This window comes from Hydra vulgaris, chromosome 14 (genome assembly GCF_038396675.1).
Source record: "Hydra vulgaris chromosome 14, alternate assembly HydraT2T_AEP".
Classification (NCBI taxonomy): Eukaryota; Metazoa; Cnidaria; class Hydrozoa; order Anthoathecata; family Hydridae; genus Hydra; species Hydra vulgaris.
In genome coordinates, this window is record NC_088933.1 from 27872031 (window position 1) to 27897500 (window position 25470).

Sequence of the window (25470 nt, forward strand, 5' to 3'; positions counted from 1 at the left end):
ATACTTACATGGTTGAAAAGAGTAAACTTTAACTGCGCTTTTTTTTAAAATAAATTTATTTTTTATAATTTATGCGCCTACCTCTTTTAATAATGTGTGCCTTGAACTCATCACTAAACCACATATTAAATTCAGGTAAATGCCTCGAACGTTTTCCATTTTTAAAATGCTTTTGTATGGAATTATTAGAGAGGTGAACTTGAGGATCAAATTTATCTAAGCAAAACTCTTGGCCGCAATATCTACGGTTAAATCAAACGAAATATAATTCAAACAGACACATTAAATAACAATTTACAAAATAATAAAAAAAATATATTGCTAAACACCTAATATACGAATCTTTATAAATCCATAATACCAATGGATTCCAGTCAGTTACCAAAAACCATTGGCGAATATCAAATTTTGTTTTGTGAACCAAGAATGGTCTTTCTAAAAAATGTGTACTTAAATTATACATTTTTTATGAAAAGTTTTAGTACATACAATCATATCAATAACACTCATAAGGTTAGCACAAAAAGAAATAAAATTTTTTGATAAAATCGATTCTCATTTGGACTGCAATTGGATGAAAAGTAGTTCAACATATTGCTCGTTTGTAGTTCAATCTCTTTTAAATTAACCCTATTTATTAGAACTTAGCGTGTTAGATAAAGGTAACATCAATGACACTTACAAAGTCAATAAAAAAGGAAATAAGAACCCTTTGATAGCAATAGCTTTTATAAGGATTGGTAAAAAAAAAAAACCTTCATCTTTTAATGTTTTGAACTTTTTCACTGTAAATTTTCAAACTACTTGAAACTAAGTTTCAACACATGTCCAATAAAAACTTGACCAGAATACTTGTCATTCAAAATATAGACCCTTCTTTGCTTCCATAACAACTGGAACTGCAATATTGAAACTACTGCATAGGTAAACATAGATTTCAGATTATAGAAAATATATCTCTATAATCTGTATTCAGCAGTTTAACTAATAAATACTGCTAAATGTAGGGTCTAGTCATTTTTTAGAAATGCAAGAATCTAATAAACTTTTTAGGCCCAAATTGTTTTCTTTTTAAGAAAAGGGTACGTTTAAATATAGTATTTTCTTCACTGAATAGTTTCCGAGGGAAAACACAATGATGTACGTGTATTAATATTATACTTTATTTTCTCAAACAATGATTGTTAAAATCTTCTTCAAAGATTAATTAAAATTATTTAAAGATTATTAAAACCTTAAATGATTTTATTCCTATTTTTTTAAATAAATATTTTAATATAAATATAATTATTCCTTAATACCCAAAAATCTTATTCTTCCTTATTAATGCCCAAAAAACAAAACTGCGGAATAATAAGACTAGAATTTTTTTTAAAACACAAATAATGTTTCATTTATTTTTTTAAATAAAACATTCTATATGTTCTTATTTTTTACTGCGAGGAGTGCTACTACATCAACTGACAAACAAGTAAAATATGAGAGGAGTGCTCCTACATTGACTGACAAATAGGTAGAACAAGCGAGGAGTGTTGCTACATCGACTGGCAAATAGATAGCACATACAAGGAGTGCTGCTACATTGACTTAGGGTTTGGTTTGAGCGGGCAGTCTATCAATTAAAAAAATTACGAAAATAATAGTTTGTTTTGACGATTTGACCACAGCTGCTAACATGTTTTAAAAATTTGAACATTTAAAAAATGCACTGAACAAACTTATCTCGACTAATCATAAAAGAAAATAAAAAGAAATTAACTAGAACCATAACACAAAAAACATACATATAAACAACAAAAATAAAAAAATAAAACAGCTCTTAAATTGTTATGAAAATTTGAACATTTAAAAAATGCACTGAACAAACTTATCTAGACTAAATGTAAGAGAAAATAAAAAGAAATTAACTAGAACCATAACACAAAAATAAACACATAAACAACAAAAATTAAACCTAAAAAACAAAAACACTCAGATAATTTAAATAAAGTTTTTCATTACGTTTAGAATAAAAAATCTTCGAATATTTGCAAACGTTTTTATAATACTATGGGAAACCCTTATAAATAAAGTAATAATTTTGACTGTTAGAATGATTGTTTAAAAAATATGAACATTTAATTTAAATTATAGATGTCCTTTTTACTTATTTAAAAATAGTAAGTTTCCATACAAATACAGGATATTAAATACTTACGCATTTAAAAAAAAAGATAAATTAACTTTAATCATTCTAATAAAAAATTTAGTTGAGACAATTGTTTGTTTAAAGTAATTGTTTATAAAACTGATAAAAAAAAATTTTTTTCTACTGAATTTTATATCTTTTTAAGTGTTATTGACTTTAATGATTTTTATATAAAGTTCATTAAAAAGACTACCATTGCCTAAAAAAGTCTTAGTTTATAAAATAAAAATAAATTTAAATTAAAAAAAAAATTGTTTATTAGAAAAAATGCATACTTATATAATTTATAATACAATTAAAAAAAACTATTTACAAACTTTACTGGTGCTTGAAACAAAAATCATCAGTAATTTATTACTTTATTTAAAAGCGCTTCGCTAATATAAAAGCATTTGTAAAGATAATAGTTTCAATATTACTTATTTTTACGCATTATTAAAAGGAACTACTTAATAAGTGCGAATTTTTATGTGCGAACTGGCATAAGCGTGAACGGCGTAAGCGTGAACTGGCGCAAGTGCGAACTGGCAGAAGTGCACCAAAAGAATTTGCAAACATTGGCATAAGTGCAAATCGGCATAAGTGCAAATTAGTTGCAAAAACTGGCACAAGTACAAACTGGCACAAGTACAAACTGGCAAAACTGAAAGTGCAAAATGCCAATTCGTAGTTATGCCAATGTTTGCAAACTTATCGGGCACATTTATGCCAGTTCACACTTATAGGGATTTGCACTTATTCCAGTTTTTGCAACTGCTTTGCCAGTTTTCACTTATGCAAATGTTTACAAATTCTTTTAGTGCACTAAAAAAACATAAAATTCCTTATGTCGGTTTTTGCAACACTTCGCATTTATGTCAGTTTGCACTTATTTAGGTTCCTGTATTAAAAATCTTTTTTATTCAGCGCGGTTTTGATATGTAAAAAGATGTGGCTTATATATATACATATATATATATATATATACATATATATATATATACATAAATATATATACATATATATATATACATATATATATATACATATATATATATACATATATATATATACATATATATATATACATATATATATACATATATATATATACATATATATATATACATATATATATATATATATATATATATATATATATATATATATATATATATATATATATATATATATATATATATATATATATATATATATATATATATATATATATACTATTTTCACTGTTAAAAATAAATTTTACCAATGTACTTTTGTATAACCAACCGATCTTCTTTTTTGGAAACATTGTCACTTGAAAGTTTGAGGATGGTATCCAAACAATTCATAATTTCAATACCTCTACCTCGCGATTTTGCACCAGGCTTCAAAATCCATAGGTTTTGACAACCATCAATTTTCATCTGTGGAAAGTAGCAGCTTAGTTTGTTCAAAATAGTTTTGCATTCATTTTGATACTGCCATCCATTTTCAATATAGAAACCATATCTTAAAAACAAGTTTAATTAAAAATTTTCATAAAAAACAAGAATATGCTCAAAAAAGAATATGTTTTTAAAAATATATTTTATTTCTCATAAATGAAAATTTTATGAAAAATAAAATATATTTTTAAAAACATATTCTTTTAACAATTTTAAAGGAATATTTTATTATAAAAACATAATTTTAACAATTTTAAAGGAATATTTTATGTATATATGTAATATAAATAACTTAAAATATAAAAGTTATCTATATGTATATATTTTTATCTTTTAGTACATTATTATATTTTTTATTTAAAAGATTAGTTTTATAATAAAAATTCTAGAATAATTATTAAAAATAGAAGACTTAACAGAGAAATATTAACAGACAAAAAATATACATAATAAACCTATAAAATTATTACAAAAATGACTCAAATATCCAATCAATATAATTAAAATAAACTGACAGTTAAATTAATTAGATAAGTCAATAACGTAATTGGAAGTTAGTTTATTAAGTGAGGGATTTTCCCATTTAATGTGGAGTACTACTTTTTACCTTTCAATTTATGTTTGGTGCTTCACCTTCAATTTATGTAAGCTACTGCTTAATTAAACTTTAATTAGAACTTTATGAAGTTTTAATTAAGCTTTTCAGATTTTCAGATCAAAAATATGTCAAAGTGTAATTTCAGGAACTCTTACTGAAACTTTAGCAAACAAAAAACCAGACTATTTAAGTTGCCTAAATACAAGCTCTACCTTACTTCTACTGCTGATATCTAAGATTAGGGGGGAAATAAGTTAAGCCACACCTTTTTACTGTAACTGTTTCTTCATGCTCCAAAAAGTTTTATTCATCCTTTTTTTTTCTTCAACATCAGTGCTTTGGAATTCTATCGCATTTTCATGCTTTTCTGACAAACACATCACTTGTCTGAATAACACACTTTGAAACATATCATTATCAGATGGAAAAGTACAAAAAAATAGTGAAAAATATGTGAGATCTTCAGCATGGAATTCTTGCCCTGGAATTTTATTATGTACATTGCTTTGAAACCAGAATAAGACTGAAAGAGAATTTGCTGTTAATATAATTTTGAAAATAAACTTTAAAATCAGAAAATAAAAAGTCTAGCTTTTTATGTGAATAGATAAAAATTTATAAAAAAATCTTTATTGTTGTGGAAATAATTTTTTTAAATAAGTAATTTTTCTATATAATTGCAGCTTCTGAAACAGTCTTTTTGTTTTCGGACATAATAAATTTATTAAGCTTAGAAGTAAGCGAAAGTTACTTTGAATCAAAATGAGGTTTTAAGTCTTCAAAAAAAACACAGACTAATTTAGAGAGAAATGTGAGAGAGAGTGCTGCTACATTGACTGATTTAGGGAGAACATGCAAGGAAATGCTGTTACATTGACTGAGGGTTTGAGTTGGAAATCCTTTTTTTTTGGAAATTTTAAAATCTTATTTTGAGTCATTTATCTTTCGCTTACTGAATTTATTTGGGCAAATTGATGTATTATGCAGAGTAAATGATTAACTATGAATAGTTATGAGAAAAATAAACTTAATTTTTAGTTTTATTTAAAGATAAATTTTATAACCATTTTATAACTAGTATAAATCATTTTGTAAAAAAACATTTTTGAAACCTGGAACAAATACCCCAATACCAGTTAACTACTGTTAAACATGGCAGAAAAAAAAACTATAATTAGGAGGTGTTTTAATCATATAAGTATGGGTCTCATTCATCACATGAGAGTTTACGATAAATAAAAAAGCATTTTAAGTTCCATATTGGCATTCGATCACAAACATCCTTTTTCATATGTCTATATGGGTCGTTATTACACATTTTAATTTTTCCTTTTCATCCTTGATCAATGTAATATTTAAAAAATGAAATTCCATTTTTAATGTTGCTTTTATTTCAATAAATTTATTCATAACCTTAATGTATGCACCTAAAAGCAAAAAATCATAAGACCTTTTTAATAAAACTTAAAAAGTAGAGGATGTATTGGATTTTTTGTATACATTTTTTGCTAGACAATAGAATGTGGAATTTCTATAAAACTTTAACTTAATGCATTTGCTTGCTCTCAAAAAAACAGAGATTTTATTAGATTTGATATTGCTTTTAGATAAAATTTCACATTAAAATGTTTAAATCAAAAAACCATTTATACAATAAAATAAATGCTAACAATACACTTCGATACCAAATGATGCATTTTGCTTTGAAAAAAATAGGTTATACAATTATAAAAAAAAAAAAAAGTTTGAAGACCACAACATAAAAATCTTTGATCCACAGTCACATATGTTCAACTTTCATTATAAATGTTTGAACACATAATGTTCAAACATTTTTAATGAAAATAATTTCAATTAAAAAGAATTTTCACCGCACCACTCTCAACAATGGTAACCACTTACAACATAAACTATTTACCTTGCTACTTTGTAATAATATTCTAAAAGTGAATTCCATAAATCATCACTTATATGTTCATTATAGTCTTCTTCAATATCCAAATGTGCTTTGCTTTCAAGATACAAATGACAAGCTTTTATGGCTATTTCAAGCAGCATTGGTGACAAACTTTGTTTGATACATTTAGACACTTTAAAAACAAAACTGAAAGTTATTAAATAAAAAAATATAAATATAATATAAAAACAACAGAGCAAAGCATACTACTTTATTATGACTGTTATATCAAATTTATATAATATACATAAAAATTTCGAATGAAAAAACTCACTATTTTCCATACCAACATTTTCAGAATTTTTAATTAATGCCCACTTCTCACTTTCTCCGACAACAATTTTTAACAGTCCTTGAGCTGCTGTTATTCTAAAATCATCAATAAATTCATCTCTTTCATGCTGACAACAAAGTCTGTAACATCTAGGAAAAAAACTGTTGGCATTAAGATCATCAAAGTGATGGAGATTTCTGAGATGTGAGCATAAGCCTGATTTTGTAGTAAATGCCCAAGCACAAGTGTAATGATTTATAATTTGATCCTTATGCAAAAAACGAAAGCCAATGTCATCGCGCTTAAGAGTCCATATAAATGAAGGAACAGCATTTCTAACCAACCGTGACATAATTTCAAAATATTGCTCATTCAGGTTTTTGCTAAATGTATCTTCATTTAACTCTGAATCCGGACAATCTTGAGTTAATCCATTTATTGCTTTAAACCGTTGCTCTACCCATCCTCTTCTACGTAAAGCTTTGCGCAAAGATGCATATGGTCCATTACAAACAAACACTTTGTTATTCTGCAAAAAAAATTGCAATGTTTTTTTTTACTTAATCATACACTTATTATATAGGGATCATCCATAAATAATGCAACGCTAAATTTATGCAAAAAACAGAAGTAGGAGATCTTAAGCTCTTTTACGCAGTGATTTTTATTAAACCTAATGCCATATTTTGACTTTAATTAATTTAACTAAAGGCTCTGCAAGGGAAAACTTTTGATCTTTTTTGTTTTTTTAATTAATGAAAATTAGCGATGCATAATTTATGGACAATCCCATAGTCAATAATTTAATTAATTATTTTAATTATCAGTTATTATAGGGTGATTTTGAGTTTGAGTTGATGCTAATAATTTAACCTAAAATCTGTTATTTTGACATATATGCCTAACATAACATACATAGCATATTAAATATTCAAGGGTGTTAAGGAAAAATAAAAATAACTTTTGCAAGCTAATTTTTTAAAATCCAGTGTCATTTTATTAAATGTTTACAAACATGAAGAGTTAATTTTCAAGCATTGATATTAAAGGAAAAAAACTAAATGAATACAAGTTTATTGTGTACAAAGAAACAGTTATACATTATACAAAACATACACAATTTTAATGTTTCTTTTTGATGTTTTTTTCTTAATTACCTTTTTATTTATTTGAAGTAAGATTAAAAGAGTAGTTCCAAAAGAATTAGGGGGGGGGGGGGGTTTGGCAAAAAATTGTCTTTTTCAGTATAATAGTTTAAAATATCCAGTAACATCAAGAGGAAAAAACCTTTATCTTTATTATTAAGTATATTCTATAAATATATAGAATTCTGACAAATATCTTGAACAGATATTTGTCAGAATTTTGTCAAAAAATCAAAAAAAAAATTTATCCTCTTTTTATGTCAAATTTTTCCAAACATTTTACAGACCTCCAAATCCTTTAAAAACTTTGAGGCCTGCCAAATTCTTATAACAACAGTAAATTAAAGATATTCTGAATTGGTGTAGTTTTAGATTATTTTTTTTTTAAACTGACAAAAATCACTATAAAATCCTCAACAATAACTAATAAAGTTGCTTCAAACAAACCTGGTTGTCTGTACTACAACAAAAAAAGCCTTACAAAAAGAAATTCATAACTCAAACTGGAAAACTCCTCAAGATCTACCAATTAAAACAAGACTCTTTGTTTCTCATATGTTTCATGCATATTTGTAAAATGCAGTTAAATTTACACAAAAATAACAATTCATTATTTATAAATGTTTAATTAAAAACTCAGCAACAGAAACCTCCAAATAAGTTCAACATAATAATCAGTCTTTCTCTTACAACAGCAAATATATTAAACTTAATGGAAATACAAAAATGATACTTTTACACAAATCAGATCCAGATAATGAAGCATAATATTTCCCTATTTACCAACTTCATATAAAATTATAAATAAAAGCTGTTTACTGCCAGCTATAAAAATACCTTGATAGCAACTTTACGTTGACATATTCTCAGCTAGGATACCACAAAAGACAATCAACACAACCACAATGCAGATAACATAAGAAAGAGTAACAATGAAGGAGAACTTCTAAGCAGTGCACTTATCAATTTAACAAAGTCTTTCAATACTATAAGCCATGATCTCTTTCTAAATAAAATAAAAAGATACGGAATATCTGTATTTTTCTTATGAGTCATTTTTCAGTTATTTCTTTGAACAAAGCCAAAAAAATTATTGCAAATAAACACTTCAAATGGTTTTATTTAATAGATATATTAGTAGATAGGGTAATGGGGTATAAGAGTTACTTTAAGATGAGATAGTTAAGTAATGGAAGAACTTTAAGGTAATCAAGTAATGAATGTATGGCTAATATGTTAGCATTAGTAATATTAATATGGGTAATCAAGTAATAGGGGTATTGTAAAATAAGGAAATTAAGTAATAAAGGTACCTTAAGATGAAGTTATCAAGTAATAGGTATGTATAGACACATTTAAATTTAAATTTATTATGTAAAACTTAAATTTATTATGACTTTGTTATGCAGTGTTTCAGATGATACATCTAATTATGCAAAAATTATGTTAATTTTAGATTATTAGTATTTTGGATGTCCAAATACAAATTTTTTAAATTTCAATATTTTTTACAAAGAGTATGTATCACGCACTCTTTTTTTTAAATCAAAGAAACTATTGTCTCATTAAGATTGACTCAAAATTTGAAATATGATTTCTAGAGGTAATAAAATTGTAATAAATTGGCCTAAAAAAGTTGTAAATGCACAAAACTGGCAAAGTTGAATTTTTTTATTTCATAAGTTTGATAATGTTTTTCGTAATCAAAATTTCACTCATGCTTTTAAAAATTTTAAAAACATGAGCAACACTTGATGCATTGAAATTTTAGCTTCAATATTGACAACATTTTTTTTCATTGAATAAAACTTTTTGTATGCAATCAATTTGTTATATTTTTCCATAAAAATAAATACTAATCTTAATTGTTAAATTAATATTTTATAAATTTACACAGCATCCAAAAAATATATACAAGCTTTATCAGTAACTATTTAGCAAACCATGACCAAATTTTAAAACAACTGAAAACCAAAATTCCTCTATTTAGGTATATCTATTTATTCAAATCAAAAAAAATGTCTGATATATAAACCTCTTAAATCAAATATTAACTGAAAAAATGCGTAAGAATATTGGAGACAAATGTAACCTTATCAGGTTAGCACTTATCAGTGTAGCCTGTGTTATCTCAAATTTGTTTTTTCTTTGATAACTTGTGAATAAATCCCAAAAGTGCTTTTAAAATTGATACATGGAATTTTTTGTAATAAAGGAGCTTTTTAAAATATATCCAAAAAAACATTCTTTGCCAAAAACCAGCTTTTGGAATGACAAACCAAAAAATAGTTTTATGAAGTTTAACTTCTATTTAAATCATGAAGATTCAAAATTATTTTTTTTTTGAAATAGAGTGATAGGATTCCTTTAGATGCTCAAGGATAAATAAATAGTTTAGATGAATGATGGTAAATACACGTTACATTAATGACTGCACATACACATTACATTAATGATAATGTACACATAATAATAAAAAAGGAAGCAAATTCAAGCAGTTTTTTCTTTTGAGTTTTTGCAAACTTTAGATAACCAAAAAGTAAAATTTTTAAATAAGCCTTGGAAGGTGGCTTCTTGTTAAAACAATAAACAATTTTTCAAATTTTCAGGTATGTCATCAAAATTGACAAGAAAGCAACAATAAACACATTGGATTGGTCCCAAAATCGTCTCTGCCCTTTTCTTTTGCAAAGAAAAGCATGATAATAAATTTTACAAAAATTCTTTTACAATATCAGTAACTATTTTATGATTTAAACAGAAATAAGATGAAAAAACTTTAGAATTACGAATTTCATTAAATACCACAACATTCATTATTGCCCCTGAACTAACACTACTACTATTATCTAAGAATCTTATAACACAAAAAAAATACATCTCATTAACATGAAAAAGTCATTCAAAAGTACGAATATCATGATTCAAGGTATCTTTAAAAAATCTTTTTAATGTAATATTAACTTCATTTTTGTGACTAGTTTTTGTGTTTGTTGTGTCACTCATAACAAAAAGAATCTTTGATAAAACGTCTTTACATATATCATTTATCAAAAACTTAAAAATATCATCCTTTTAAAAAGGTCTTGATTCTACCAAACCTATTGTTTAAAGATCATAGTTAAAATACTAATCAAATGTAAACATATCATTTTGACAAATTCACAATTTATCTATTTTACAAATAAATTGTGAACAGCTTAAACAGATTTTTGTTGGGTCACCTTTAGCCGCAATTAAAGCTTTATTTATGTGCAGCAGTTTGGGTTTTCTGGCAGGACGACACATCTCAAAACCCAAATCTTTCTTTAAACAGTGTGCACAGAAGCAATATAAGCATCTTTTTTTAATTTTTTGAGCTTTGTGGTAGCAAATCTGTTTTCCAGGCAAATTTTCTTTAAACATCTGACCTAGGATTAAAAACTCATGTTGCATCTTTTTAATCATTTTGGGTTGAATTCGTCTCTTAACTCAATTTTCATTTTTATTTGTTGTATGCTAACTTCAAAAACTTTCAATCTTCAATATAGGAATGCCAACAATATTGCAATATTTTTTTTGCAGTAGATAAATGAGTTTTTTTGCCTAAAAAAAATTGTGGATTCAAAGTCCAGAATTTAAATCCACAAACCACTGCAAGCCTAAGACTGTTACAGAAGAGAGATCAGATTAAAAACTGGCTGCTTGTTCTAAGCAATCAAAAAGTGAAGATTTTTTGTCAATACAAGAGTATAAAGTTGAGTCGTCAGCTAATAGAGGCACTTTATATATAAAATTTTCATGAAGATTGTTATTGAGGATAAGAAACTTTACAGGAGCAAAGATAGAACTTTGTGGTACCCTTAAAGTTACTTGAAAAAAAGAGGCCTTCAAGATTAACTTTAATACTGCAGTTAGAAAGAAATAATTTTTAAATCTCAAAAACTTTATATAAAGAAACTAATAACAGAGCGAAGACTAATCGTAGGATAGTTGGATAGGTCAGAGTATTTTCTAGAGTTTTGAAAAATCAGAAGCAATTTCTGTAGAACAGTTTTTAAAGGCTATGATGGAAATCTTGTCTGTAGCACAAACTGTAGAAGTGTTTAATTGAGAATTAACTTCAGCATTAGAAGCCATAGTGATTTTGATGTTTAACAATGGGTTAATCTGTTTAACTGGCAGGAAGAGTGTGGTTATTAGATTCAAGAGTTAAATTAGAATAAGATTTCTTTGCACAAAACTCTGCCTTATTCTGGGGAGAAGTAAAAAGATCAGACCCATGAATTAGAGAATAAATGTTAGACTTACTTTAGTTAATGACACTGTTGAAGACTTACCAAAAGTCTCTAGAACCTAACATCTGAGATAAGAAACAAGATTTAGTAATCTGAGAATAACAGAGCTCAACATCAGACAGGACCTTTATACATTGGCTTCTTGGAATCATAAAAGGACATTTGTTTATAAGAAAGATGTTCTTGTAAAAAAGATGAAAAAAATGGTTGCTGTTTAATAAAGCAACTGCTCAAGATGGTAAAAATAGTGGAGTAGAATAAGGCTTGACTTAATATTGAAGAGAAGGAATAGAAGCTTCCAAGCTTTTATTCCAGAAGGAATAGAAGCTTCCAAGCTTTTATTCCAGAAGGAATAGAAGCTTCCAAGCTTTTATTCTAGAAGGAATAAAAGCTTCCAAGATGCACTTTATGCATACATATTATGGGTATAAAAATATGTTTGCTATTTATTTAGGTGCTGGTATACCATATCCTTTCATTGTTATATAAACTTTAGTATTTATATGGTGTAGTGTTTGCCGAAAGAGAAGATGATCAGATGGATGTGCGACTCTAGCAAGACAAGAAAAGGAGGCATAATCTTAGACAGATTAGAAAAAATGTTGTATCGAACATTTGTTAGAAAAGAATAAAGTAATTTAGGTATCAGCATGTAGAGAGGTAGCAGCTTTAGTAGAAAGTGGTAGTTGTAGAAGTAAGAAAATTTGAAGAGAGTGCCTTACATATTGTATGAATGAGCTTAAGTTAATAAAAAAAAAAAGCTCTAGATTGTTTATATTAGAGAAACAGCATAAAAGAAGAAGGCTAAAACCTGATGATGATGATGATTATGATGATGATTTATCATTATCATCATCACCAATTATCTGTATTTTATCAAACCCAGCCCCGGTCAAATATCAACCCCATTCACTTACTATTATCAACCCAATCTCCTGCATATCTATTTGAACTTCTAGAAACCTGAATTTCAAAACAAAACACAAGATCACACAGACAGTTGCCAACTTACACGTCCCCTGTCAAAAACTTCCTTAGGATTAAAATCTTACTTCATGACTGCGCCTTCAATTCGAAATGGCTTGTTTAAAAAAATATGCATAACTCGACCACTTAAGAAAAATTCAAAAGAGACTTAAATATGTACTTCTTGTAGACAAATTTTGAACTGATAGTAAACTTTCTCAGTGCTTCTGAATTACTTTACCACTAATGTGATTGTTGTAAGTGATAGCACTTTAAACTTTACTTATTATATATATATATATATATATATATATATATATATATATATATATATATATATATATATATATATATATACAGATATATTTATATACATGTATATATGTATATATATATATATATAAAATATAAATATATATATACAATATATATATATATATATATATATATATATATATATATATATATATATATATATATAAATATATATATATACAATATATATAATATATTTACACAATTTATATATATGTGTGTGTGTGTGTGTATATTCAGGGTGTTAGCTAGGTATATATTTTTTACCATGTTTTGGGATATAGGCAATACTTATTGTTATTATTCTATAAAATATTGGGAGTTCTGATTGATATTGTCTTATTACTTAAAATAATAATAATAATAATAATAATAATAATAATAATAATAATAATAACAATAATAATAATAATAATAAAGAAAGGTCATTGAATTTTAAACCCATTGGAAATTACTTGGTGCCATTAGGCTGGCTAACACCCTGTATATATATATATATATATATATATATATATATATATATATATATATATATATATATATATATATATATATATATATATATATATAAATATATATATATATACATATATATATATATATATATATATATATATATATATATATATATATATATATATATATATATATATATATATATATATATATATATATATATATATATATATATATACAATACATATTCTCAATGGTTTAAAGTTCCTAAAGGTTCAAAGAATCATAGTAAAAAAAAAAACTTTATCAGGCTCAGATTTAAGGTGTTACGCTAGACTCGTAGAAAACATAATTAGTGCACACGATGAAGAAATGAATTGAGTTAATCAACTTTCTTTTTAATGTGAAAAAAGCATTGTCATTAACAAGCAAGATTTTTTGAATGAAAGATCATTCATTTGAAAGTTAAAAAAAAAATCTTTTTTTTTCAATTGACATCAGTTATTCTTTAGTTTGGATTTTTCAATATATTTATAGTGATCCAAAAGTGCCAAGACAAGTTGTGTTCATATTAAAGAAAATGAATAAAAAAAATTTCTGAGCTAAATTTTTTTGAGTAAAACAAAATAATGAACGCATACCAAGAAAAACTAACTTTGTAGTTTTGCTCAAAGCTTGGCGTCTTCATATTAGTGTGCTTTTCAACTCTTTAAAATATACGCTGCAATCTACAGATCTTATAATTTATTCATGCGCATTTAATTTCAAAGAATTTTAGTATTAAAAATGACGCCATTGTAGGATTTTTTTTTTGAAAAATCAATTTTTTTTTTTAATCAATATTATTTGTTTTTGTTTTATTTAATTTTTTAAATAAGCGTTTATCATCCATCATATGACTTTCCTATAATTTCATAGAAAGCTAAACGTAAGAAACATTATTCATTAGAGATATTTGCCAAATTCTTTAATTTTTAGTTGAAAAATTGTTATGGAATTTACACTTTACAAATTTACGGACAGCTTTTTATTAATTAAAGCAATAATTAATGTTTATGACAACAAATGAAGACAGATGGTGATTAAAACTGTCAATTTTTTTAACCCGTATTTAAAAAATCTTATATTTAGTATTTCCAATTTATGTCATATTTGGCAACTATTTTACATTAAAACTTGTCTCTTAACATTACAAATCAAAAAACTACTAAATTTGACAACAAAAAGTTTTTCATTAAACAATTTTAATTTTAAAATTGACTTAAAAATGCTTCACTTTTTTGCAATCTTTAGCAAAAGTTCAATTTTAAAAATAAAATAAAATAAGCAACATATGTTTTACAGAATAAATTTCATTAAATATATTCTCGCACGATTAAATAAAAATTTTAAGAATATTTGTACGAGATGAAACATTTAGCAAATAAATCTTGTTAATTAAACTTTTATAAGGTTAAATAAGATAAAATAATATTTTTTTGACAGAATCTTAATAAGGATAATAATCATTAAATAACAATAAATATAACAAAAAACTAATTTATAGCAATAGACAAGCTTAAAATATCTGAAATATTTTATTCATATTTTCAATGTAAACTTCGCGAAATTTAGAAAATAAAATAACTACAGAAATTCTATAGTAGTAAGTCTATAGCAACAAATTCTTTAGTAACTTTTAATGGAAAAAAAAAAAATCTATAATTTAAAGAAAAAAAGAATTTTTAGATTTCTTATCGAAATTCTACAATGACATCATATACTAAAACTCTTTGAAATTAAACACATTTGAATAAATTATAAAGCCTGTAGATTGTGGCGTATATTTTAAAGACTTTTTAAAACACATTAACATGGAGACGGCAAGCTTTAAGTAAAACTACAAAAGCTATTTTTTCTTGGTATACATTTATAATTTTGTTTTAGTCAAAAAAATTCAGCCCAAGCATTTTTTTTAAACATTCACTTTATTATGAATACAACTTGTCTCGCCACTTTGGGATCTCTTTAATAAATTATTTTTTTAATTTATTCTTATTAATCAAAAACTCTTTAATTACATTTTTAATGGATACGGAAAGTTACAAAAATATTTGCATATTAATAAATAATAAATAATATACTTCAAAATAAGTTGTTATTGTTTTTACATAAACTAAGTTTTTATATAAACGATAAACTAAATATGCTGGTAAAGTACACCAAAAATATCAAAAATAAAAATTTCAATGAAAAATATCATTTATTATATTTGCGTTAAACATAAAAATATATATTTGAATATACATAACTTTTTATAATATTTTTCTGATTTATTTATAAAGACAATGATTGTTTTTTTAAATTTACAAATGCAAAGTTTACGTAAATTTAAAAAAAAATTTAATTTTTGTATTTAAATATATATCTTTTTAATTTAAATACCTATTATACTAGATATTGAAATGCGCCAATTAAAAATTTAAATAAAATTTTTCATTAATTTTATTTTATTTTTACAGATAATTTTGTTTTCCAATAAGTAGTTAGTAAAATAAATAAGTTGTTATACATTATGAAAATTATAATAATGCTATTATGAAAACAAATTTGATAATGATTTTTAATACTTTACTTTTTAACCTTAAATTTTTTATAATTTTGTAAAGTAAATTATTGTTAATTTTTGTAAACTTTGCAAATCAATGTTACGAAATATATAGTTCAGATAAAAAATCTGTTACCATTTTAAAATAATAATAATTGACGGATAATTGCTAAAATGTTGATAATTGCTACACTGATTTTTCATTAAAATACTGGTATTTACTACCATGTAATTTATGTTAAAACTTTTTAACAAATTAAAACTCTGTTAAAATACTGGTATTTTAGATATCAGATTTTTTATCAATCTCAAATACTGTTGAATTGAATTTATGTCATTTATAATCAAAACCTGCATTGCAAGGTATGCTAAATTCTTCATTTCTTGCATTTTTTGATAGTTCTCATCCATTTGATTAGTCTTCTTTGATTTATGATTAAAAAATTCATTGCACTTATTTTCTAAGCAATTTTTTTCATTTGAGGAATGAAGTGAAATGGAACGAATAGATAGGCGATTTAAAGAAGAACATGTTTCATTCAATGATCTAATATCTTTTTTATTTTTATCAATTTTGTGTAACCTAGAGGCTTTTAAACCATTTTCTGAAATATTGCTCCGGTGAAATATTGTGTCACTTGTAAAAACAACAGGTAGATGGCTTTGACTTTTCGATTGATGAACATCTTCAGGTATTGAATTTGTGTGTAGTTTGTCTTCTGATAGAAATTTATCTCCAAGATGAGTTACAACAGCATCAGTAAGCAGACTCATCACTGATTCCATTTACCTTCAAGATAAAAGTAAAATTGTAAGCTTGTAAATATCAAAATAATCACATGCCTCAATTAAATTTTTTAAATTTTACTTGAAAAAAAAAAAAAAGATCAAATATGTTGAAAGATGTTTAAGAACTTGTTTCTCCGCGCAGCGGCCTTGTTCATCAAGGTTTGTGTTTCGGACGTTTGTGCTTGTGCTATAGAGTTGAGAGAGGGTTATAACCACTATTAAGTAGCCTCCTCATCTGTAGTGGCCTTCTCGGCCTTGAGGAGACGAATAACAAAAAAAAAAAAAAAAAAAAGAATGCTTTTTTAAGTCTCATTTCTTTTTAATATGCTAAATCATGCAATCTAAACATGCAAATTTTTTTTCAATATATATTTCATGCTTTGCAAAGATTTGTTGTGAAACAACAGTACAGAATAACTTTTTTAAAACAATGCTTCACTGCTTATGATCGAAATGTACTTTATGACCAATAAGAATATTAGAAATATTGCAAGCTTTGTTTCGGATTTCCTTTGAATAATGCTACCCCCATTGTATTTTTAATTAGTTTAATAAAAACATAAACTTATTTAAAGAAAAGTTTTATATTTGTTTATATATGTTTATGTTTCTCCTCACAAAGGTTTAATCGTAGTTATTTTATAACTTTTTTTTACTGAGATTAAATTTTTGAAAGTAAAATAAACATAAAAATGTATTCATATAGAATTATAATGCATACAATTTAAATAAAACAAAAACAAAAATTTTAAAACTTAAAATATAAAATTTTAATCATAATGAAAAAAACTTTAACCCAGAGAGTGACGGGCAATTTTGTTTACTTTGCAAAATACATTAGTACAATGCTGTATAAAGTTTATGTGTATATATATATATATATATATATATATATATATATATATATATATATATATATATATATTTATATATATATATATATATATATATATATATATATATATGTATATATATACACATATATATATATATATATATATATATATATATATATATATATATATATATATATATATATATATATATATATCAAACATATATATATATATAAGTCAAATCATTATATTTTAACCAATGGCCTGTGGGTTAGGCCTGTAAATCGAGCTGAACGAGCCAAGCTTGCCAGGGCTCGGCTTAGCTCATTTACATATTAAGAGTGTTCAGGCTCGGCTCGAGCTCGTTTCGAACATGAGATTCTTTGTTCGAGCTTGGCTTGTTAAGGATTAGTATTGTTTGGGCTCGGCTCGTTTTACATGTTGGTCGAGCTCGACTGGTTTAAAACTCGAAATAATTATTCAAAGTTCAATTTTTCTTCAAAGTTTTTTTAATTAAAAGTTTGCTAATTTTTGCTTATTGCAAATTATCTTTTTAAACTGTTTGACGCTCTCCAACTTGTAGTTCTATTAATTATATTAAAAGTTTTATAATCAACATTTTTATTCACAAAGAGGAAGAGAAATGAATAAACTTTTATAATAACAGAATCCAAGAAAAAATGTTATAATGCATTTAATCGTTTTAATATGACACAAATTGTATATTAAAGTTAGAAAGTTAGTAGTTCGAAGTAATGAAATTCGAATTTTAAAATTTCGAAGTTTATACTTTCAAAGTTAAAAAAAAGTCTGTTGAGCACTAATTTATAGTTCTAGATTTAGTAAATACAAGTTTTTAACAAAAACAATAATTCACGACTTTACCTGATTAAATAGCAGAGTAAATAAACAAACATTCAATATACTATCATAAAACATTTAGTTGTGCAACTTGAAAAAATACCTCTCTACAAGTTAAAAAATGGCTCCTTCAACAAAATCATTGTGAAAAGAGTTTGAAAAAAAAGTTTTATATATTTACTTTTCTGTTTTGCATAACTTGTACACTCTTAAATCCATTAAAAATGGTCCAAAAACATATTGGGCCTGTTGGCAAATGACAATAGTCAATAGCAGCCTTACGTAATTAAACTGTTTATATTAATCAATTATTTAGTGTAATAAGAGTTATATGGGTCATATCTCATATGGTTACACTAACACTATATTTTTATTATATACTAATATATATAATATCACAATTTTATTTATTACATATATATTATTATAATATAAATAAATATATATATATATATATATATATATATATATATATATATATATATATATATATATTTGAGCTTTAATCGAGCCTATATGAACAAGCCTATAATGTTCAAGCTCGGCTCGTTTAATAAACGAGTCTAATTTTTGTTCAAGCCTGCCTCGTTTACCATTCGAGCCGAACATGAATGAGCTCTTGTCGAGCTGATCACCGAGTCGTTCACGAACACGAGCCAGGATTTACAGCCCTACTGTGGGTCACCATCTCTGATTTTCCTGATTTTTACATATTGTTATGTGCATCATGTAGATAGGTTAAATTTGAAATTTTAGACTTCCAAGTACAACGGTTCGGAAATTATAGCCTTAGAAACATGACACAGTAGCCCCCCTTGATTTACACATGGTCAAAACAGACTACTTAGAGCTGTATAACTTTTTTCTCACTTTCAACAAGTGTCTCATTTTTTCTAGAACTATTTTCTGGATAGTTCTCTTTTTAAAAAAGTGGTTTTTATTAACTTGTGTTAAATTAGAAAAAAATTATGACCTCCTCAACTTTGGAAAAAATCATAAAATTGCTAAATTATGCCAAAATGAAACTAACTGTAGCATTATTCTATTCATCCACAAGTCTTTACAGATAGATTTTCTGATTAGCTACTACTGTCTGCAATAAATGGGCAAAATATAAGCAGCTTGTTGCAGTTTAGAACTTAAATATATCTAAAAGCAAAATGTCCACTCGCCTAAAAAGTCCAATTTTCAGCCATTTTGAGATGCTTGTAAATTTTTCTAACACTTTGTTTTAATCTAAGATTAACAGTATATAAGACCATTAGACCCAACTATCTGAAAATGCAAACATTATAAACTTGTCAAATCCACACCAAAAATGCCAGCATTTTTAAATTACCCTATTTTCAATCATCAACGGTTGTATGTGTTAATAGAAACCAGTGCCCTTCGAATCTGCCAACTGGCCTATGTAAAGGGTTCAACTAATTATAAGTAGTTTCTTAATAAAAGGAAAAATATGGTTGGTTGTCCTCTCCTTGATCTGGTCTTTATAGTAGATAGGGGCACAAATAAAGGGGGCAGTAACTTTTTAGAGACCTTCATTATGGTTCAAATAAAGATCTCTAAATTAATTTAGATATTTAGGTACTTAATATCTAAATATCTAAATTAATTTCAAAATGAAACCATTATTTCTTAAAATTCTATTTTATTATAGGTAATCAGTGGTGTTTATGTGGTCTGAACCCCTCCCCCACTCACTAAGGTAATGGGGAGGGGGTTTTCAGATAGTTGGGTCTAATGGTCTCAGAGATGGTGAGCCACAAATTTTTCTTTAAATTGGTTGAAATATAATGATTTGACCCATATACTATATACATATAAACTTTATATGAGCAATATAATGTGATATTGAAATAGCCTGCTGCCAGGGCCTTCTGTACATAAATTGACTATCTTAAAGTCTGCTGCCACAAAGGATTACTGCTATATCAACTGAGGGTTTGGAATGAGGCAGCTATTTCTATTTTTTTTCTTCTTCTTTTTCTGAAAATGCTGTATGCTATAATAACAAACAAAATTAGTCAGCATATGTAAACACGTTATAATATATATATATATATATATATATATATATATATATATATATATATATATATATATATATATTATATATATATATATATAATATATATATATATATATATATATATATATATATATATATATATATATAATATATATATATAATATATATATATATAAAATATATATATATATATATATATATATATCATAATATATAATGCTCAACCTAATGCCCATCTGTGTGTCTTCGACATGGACCTCCATCAGCCATTGCAATTAAGGTAATGGTAAGAAAGTTTTACAGCACATTTATTTATAAGAAAAAAGGAACGCAAGTGTATGCAATTATCTAACTTATATAAGCTTCAAATTTTTCAATATTAATATATCTAGTTTTACAGCTTTACTTCTACTTGAAATTTGCATTGCGGCAACTTCTCTTAATTTTGATTTTTCCAGATATTTTTTGTTTTATAAAGTCTTTTGTTTATTAGATAGTGTTAAAACATATATCAAACAATATGCCTTAGTCGCCAAAGTGGTTAGCTTTCTGAAAAGCATCGCAGCGGTTCAAGTTTTTATCCTTGTTTTTTTTTTGTTATTTTTATCTTTTTGGGATTTTAAAAATATAAAATAAAATATTTTAGAAGTTCTGTAGATACTATATACATAACATATATAAAGATATTATATACAATAACAAAAGAAAGAGAGACTTTTTTTAAAAAGTCTAAAATTTCTAAAAACATCAGAAATTTTTTGCGCATATGCCATAAAAGAGATACTTATGTTAGTAATGTGCTTAATAATGTGTGCTCAGGTAATTTGTCCTAATAAGCTGCAGATGATCAGAAAAAAAATTATGGTCTGAAATTTAATAAAGAAAAAATTTAATAAACCTTTCCTGACACTACAGAAGGTGCTGCTGTAGAGGCAAATCAATCAATCATTTATTTTTTTTATAAAATAAAATTAATACAAAACTAGGATTAGTCACAAACAGTTATGTAACTGAGAAAAACGTGACAACCTACAAATATTACCGGAAATTTAAAAAAGTATATAAACCAAATAGTAAATTAATAATAATAATAAAAATAATAATACAGTCATAATCATTGTAATAATATCAGTAGTAATAACAATAACAATTATAATAATAACAGTAGTAATAATAATAACAATTATAATAATAACAGTAGTAATTTACAACAGTAACAATAATAAAAATAATAATGTGAATTATAGAGATATAAATAATACTTAAACAATAACAATAAGGGCATAGAAGCATTTATAAATTCAGTCACTATCAAACACACACACAAAGACACACACTTATACATTATATATATATACATACATACATACATACATACATACATACATACATACATACATACATACATACATACATACATACATACATACATACATACATACATACATACATACATACATACATACATACATACATATACATACACACATATACATACACACACATACATACACAGACATACACATATACACACATACGCATATACATACACAGATATATACATATACAAACATACACACATACACACTATACATACATATACACTATCACACATACACATATATGTAAATAAACACATATAAATAAGTAAACACATTATACATACACACAATGTGCACACATTATACATACACACAATGCACACTCAGGTTCATACAAATATGTCCATATGTGGAACAGAACGGTAAGGAGTAGAAGAAGAGATAACTGAATAGGTTTAAAATAAGGGAAAACTAAAAGCTGCAAAATTTTAGAAAAACAGACAGAATTAATTGAAGATATAAGATAGTGATAATGCTGTGTTATTGAGTGCTTTTATGAAGGATAAACTTTTTGATATTGGCAATGAAAGCATTTCTAGTAATGTTTATCGATCTAAGTTTGTAATTATGAGTATCACTTGAGAATTTAAAATAGTAGTTGAAAGCAATAGGCATGGTATTATGAATGATATCCCACACAAAAACACAGTTTAACAAGTAGATGAGTTCATCTAACTTCAAAATATTTGATAAACTTGCCCCCATATTTGGAAGCCATACCTTAGGTAGAAATTAAATATAGCATGCCAAATATTTATCAATATTTTGTAGTTGACAAAATGCCTTATTTTGGAAAGCATTCCATTTGCTTGACTTAGTTTGCAAGAGACTGCTTTTACTTGTCGGTGAAACAAGAGATTTTTATATAATATGATGCCTAAATATTAGGTCTCAAAAAAAAAAAAAGCCTGTAGCTAGCAAAAACTTTAAATTTTATTTTAACAATTAAAAGTCTTTTTAGCCATACCTTTTTGTAATAAATATATATGCCTAAAATATAGCCCAAGAAAACAAGCTATTTCAGTATGATATATATATATATATATATATATATATATATATATATATATATATATATATATATATATATATATATATATATATATATATATATATATATATATATATTAGGGATATGACTTTTTAATTTTTTTTCAAATAAAATGTTTCCTGTATCATAAATCGATGAACTTTTACCTAAAATCATGAAAAAAGGCCCAAATAGCTTTCTGCAACAAAAAAAGGTCACCCCCAAAATAAAAATTTGATTTACCATTTTTATACATTCATTTTTGACCGATGTTTTAATCTTAAGCTTAATTCTCAGCTTAATTCTATTTATTTCATTATTTTGTTATGAATTTATAAATATAACGCCACACGTTACCATGGCAATGAAACGGCCGTGTGCCGGCAAATACTTGGAATTGTTATGTGATGATGTCATTGTGTTACCACGGTGATATAGACGACTGTAACAGACTGTAGAAGATTATAGAACTTAGTAGAACATTCTGGAAGCTCTAAATAATTATATAAGCGAGCTGCTGTCAGAGCTCAGTGTTGATAATGTGAATAGTTCTATGAAGTACTCTGCGTGTAACTGAGCTAATAAGGAACTACTGTAGCGAACTAAAGACGCTGTAAGTGTACGAAGTATAAGTAGTTGTAGCATTATCGTTAGGATACGGACTGGATTATCGAACTGTTATCAACATTGACTGGATTATCGAACTATAATTGGATTACTATACAGTTAAAGTATTTTATTAATTAAACGACTTTATTAAACGGATATTTACGCTCAGCTATCCGTAAAGTCGTAACAATATTATATGATGTCTCACAAGAAAAGTCATACCACAGTAACAAAGAACAAGAAGACTTGGACTAAAAATTTGGTGAGATTTCAAGAGTCACACAGAAGAAGAGGAAGCGTGGCTGTAGAAGAACATTCACTCGATGAAAAATCCAGAATACCATTTCAATTGCAGATCGTAGAAAGATACCAGTTTCTCGGAGCATATGTTAAAGGAAGAAAAGAACGAATAGACCAAATTTCTAAGGAAATTACAAAATTGTGGGACAATAAACTGAATTTTCCACGTGTGTCTGATCAAGTGATAACAGCAAAGCTTATGAAGGTGCTGAAGGTCTATGATGAATGTGTCAAGCGTGGAAAATATGATGTTCTCAATGCATTATTTGACATCACGAAAGTGAATGGCCAGTGGTTATCCTCGGAAGATAAACGTCTATACCACCTACAAAAAGAAAGTAAAGGAAAGGTGGGGTACTCAACAGGACAAGTGGCAAGTAAAGAAACCATTCACCCTTCCAAGAGAAGGAAAGTCCAGTCTGGAACAGCAATACCTTCCACATCACAAGTCCTGTCTACCACAGACAGTGGTACTGAATCTGAAAACTGCAAAAGTAAGAGTGAAGATGATGAAGACGACGACGGTGATAAAGACGATGATGAGGACACTCAGAAAAAAACTAGAAGGCACTACAAAAGTAAATTTGCTGTAAGCATGGTTACATCAAGTGGAGTTTCCACAAAGAAAGCTGCTAAAATATGCAATGTATTATCACAACAAGGTATTGATATTCCAACTCCAAGTCAATCAGCAATTTACAAGTCCATATTCAAAGAGGCAGGTAAATTAAAAAAAGAAATGATACAACAACTTAAAATGGAACAGTGGTCCTTACACTTTGACGGCAAACGAATAGATGATAAGGAATATCAGGTAGTTGTACTTCAGAATGAAAGAACTGACGTGAAACTTGATGCACTGCGTTTAAAAGATGGCAAAGCTGAAACTGTTGCTGAAAAAATTGCCAAACTTATTGATGAATACAATTTGTGGAATTCAATTAAGATGATCATTACTGATACAACAAACGTCAATACTGGGAAGAGAAATGGAGTTGTTGTGAAGTTGCAACGTATGTTTAAATTAAAGGGTGTCACAATACCACAATTTATCGGTTGTCAGCATCACGTACTAGACAGGATTCTCCGTCTGGTGATGGACGAAGAACTTGGGGGTGATTCCAAATCTCCAAACATTGAATACCCATTTGTGTCTGAACTGTTGAATAAGTATGATGAACTGAAGGATAAGTTTGTGAATGGAACTGTAGAAATTCTTGATAAATCAGGGTGGAGAGACGATATGAAGTTTTTGTACCATTTAACAAGAGTGTTTAGGTTCTATGAAGAACAAAGAAACTTCCCTCTGATTCACTTTCAGAACATTCCTAATATGAGCAATGCCAGATGGAACTCAAGAGCCATTCTCGCCATTCTGGCGTTCATTCTTATGCCTGAAGCGAGAAAGAATTTGGAGAAGGTTTGCAGGTTCATTTCATATGAG

At 26.3% G+C, this 25470-nt stretch overlaps 1 protein-coding gene across 2 annotated transcripts in view; it reads right to left on the reverse strand.

Annotated features, from left to right (window-relative positions):
- Window positions 1–25470, reverse strand: part of LOC100215267 (tubulin tyrosine ligase 3) — a 36241-nt gene that overhangs the window by 878 nt on the left and 9893 nt on the right. For both annotated transcript variants that reach the window (XM_065817481.1, XM_065817480.1), the window contains exons 2-7: window positions 16539–16977; window positions 6442–6970; window positions 6129–6300; window positions 3432–3676; window positions 330–435; window positions 82–242 (exon numbers count right to left, since the gene is read on the reverse strand). In XM_065817481.1, coding sequence (XP_065673553.1) covers window positions 82–242; window positions 330–435; window positions 3432–3676; window positions 6129–6300; window positions 6442–6970; window positions 16539–16973 — 1648 coding nt within the window. In that variant the 5' untranslated portion in view covers window positions 16974–16977. The remainder of the gene's footprint in view (window positions 1–81; window positions 243–329; window positions 436–3431; window positions 3677–6128; window positions 6301–6441; window positions 6971–16538; window positions 16978–25470) is intronic.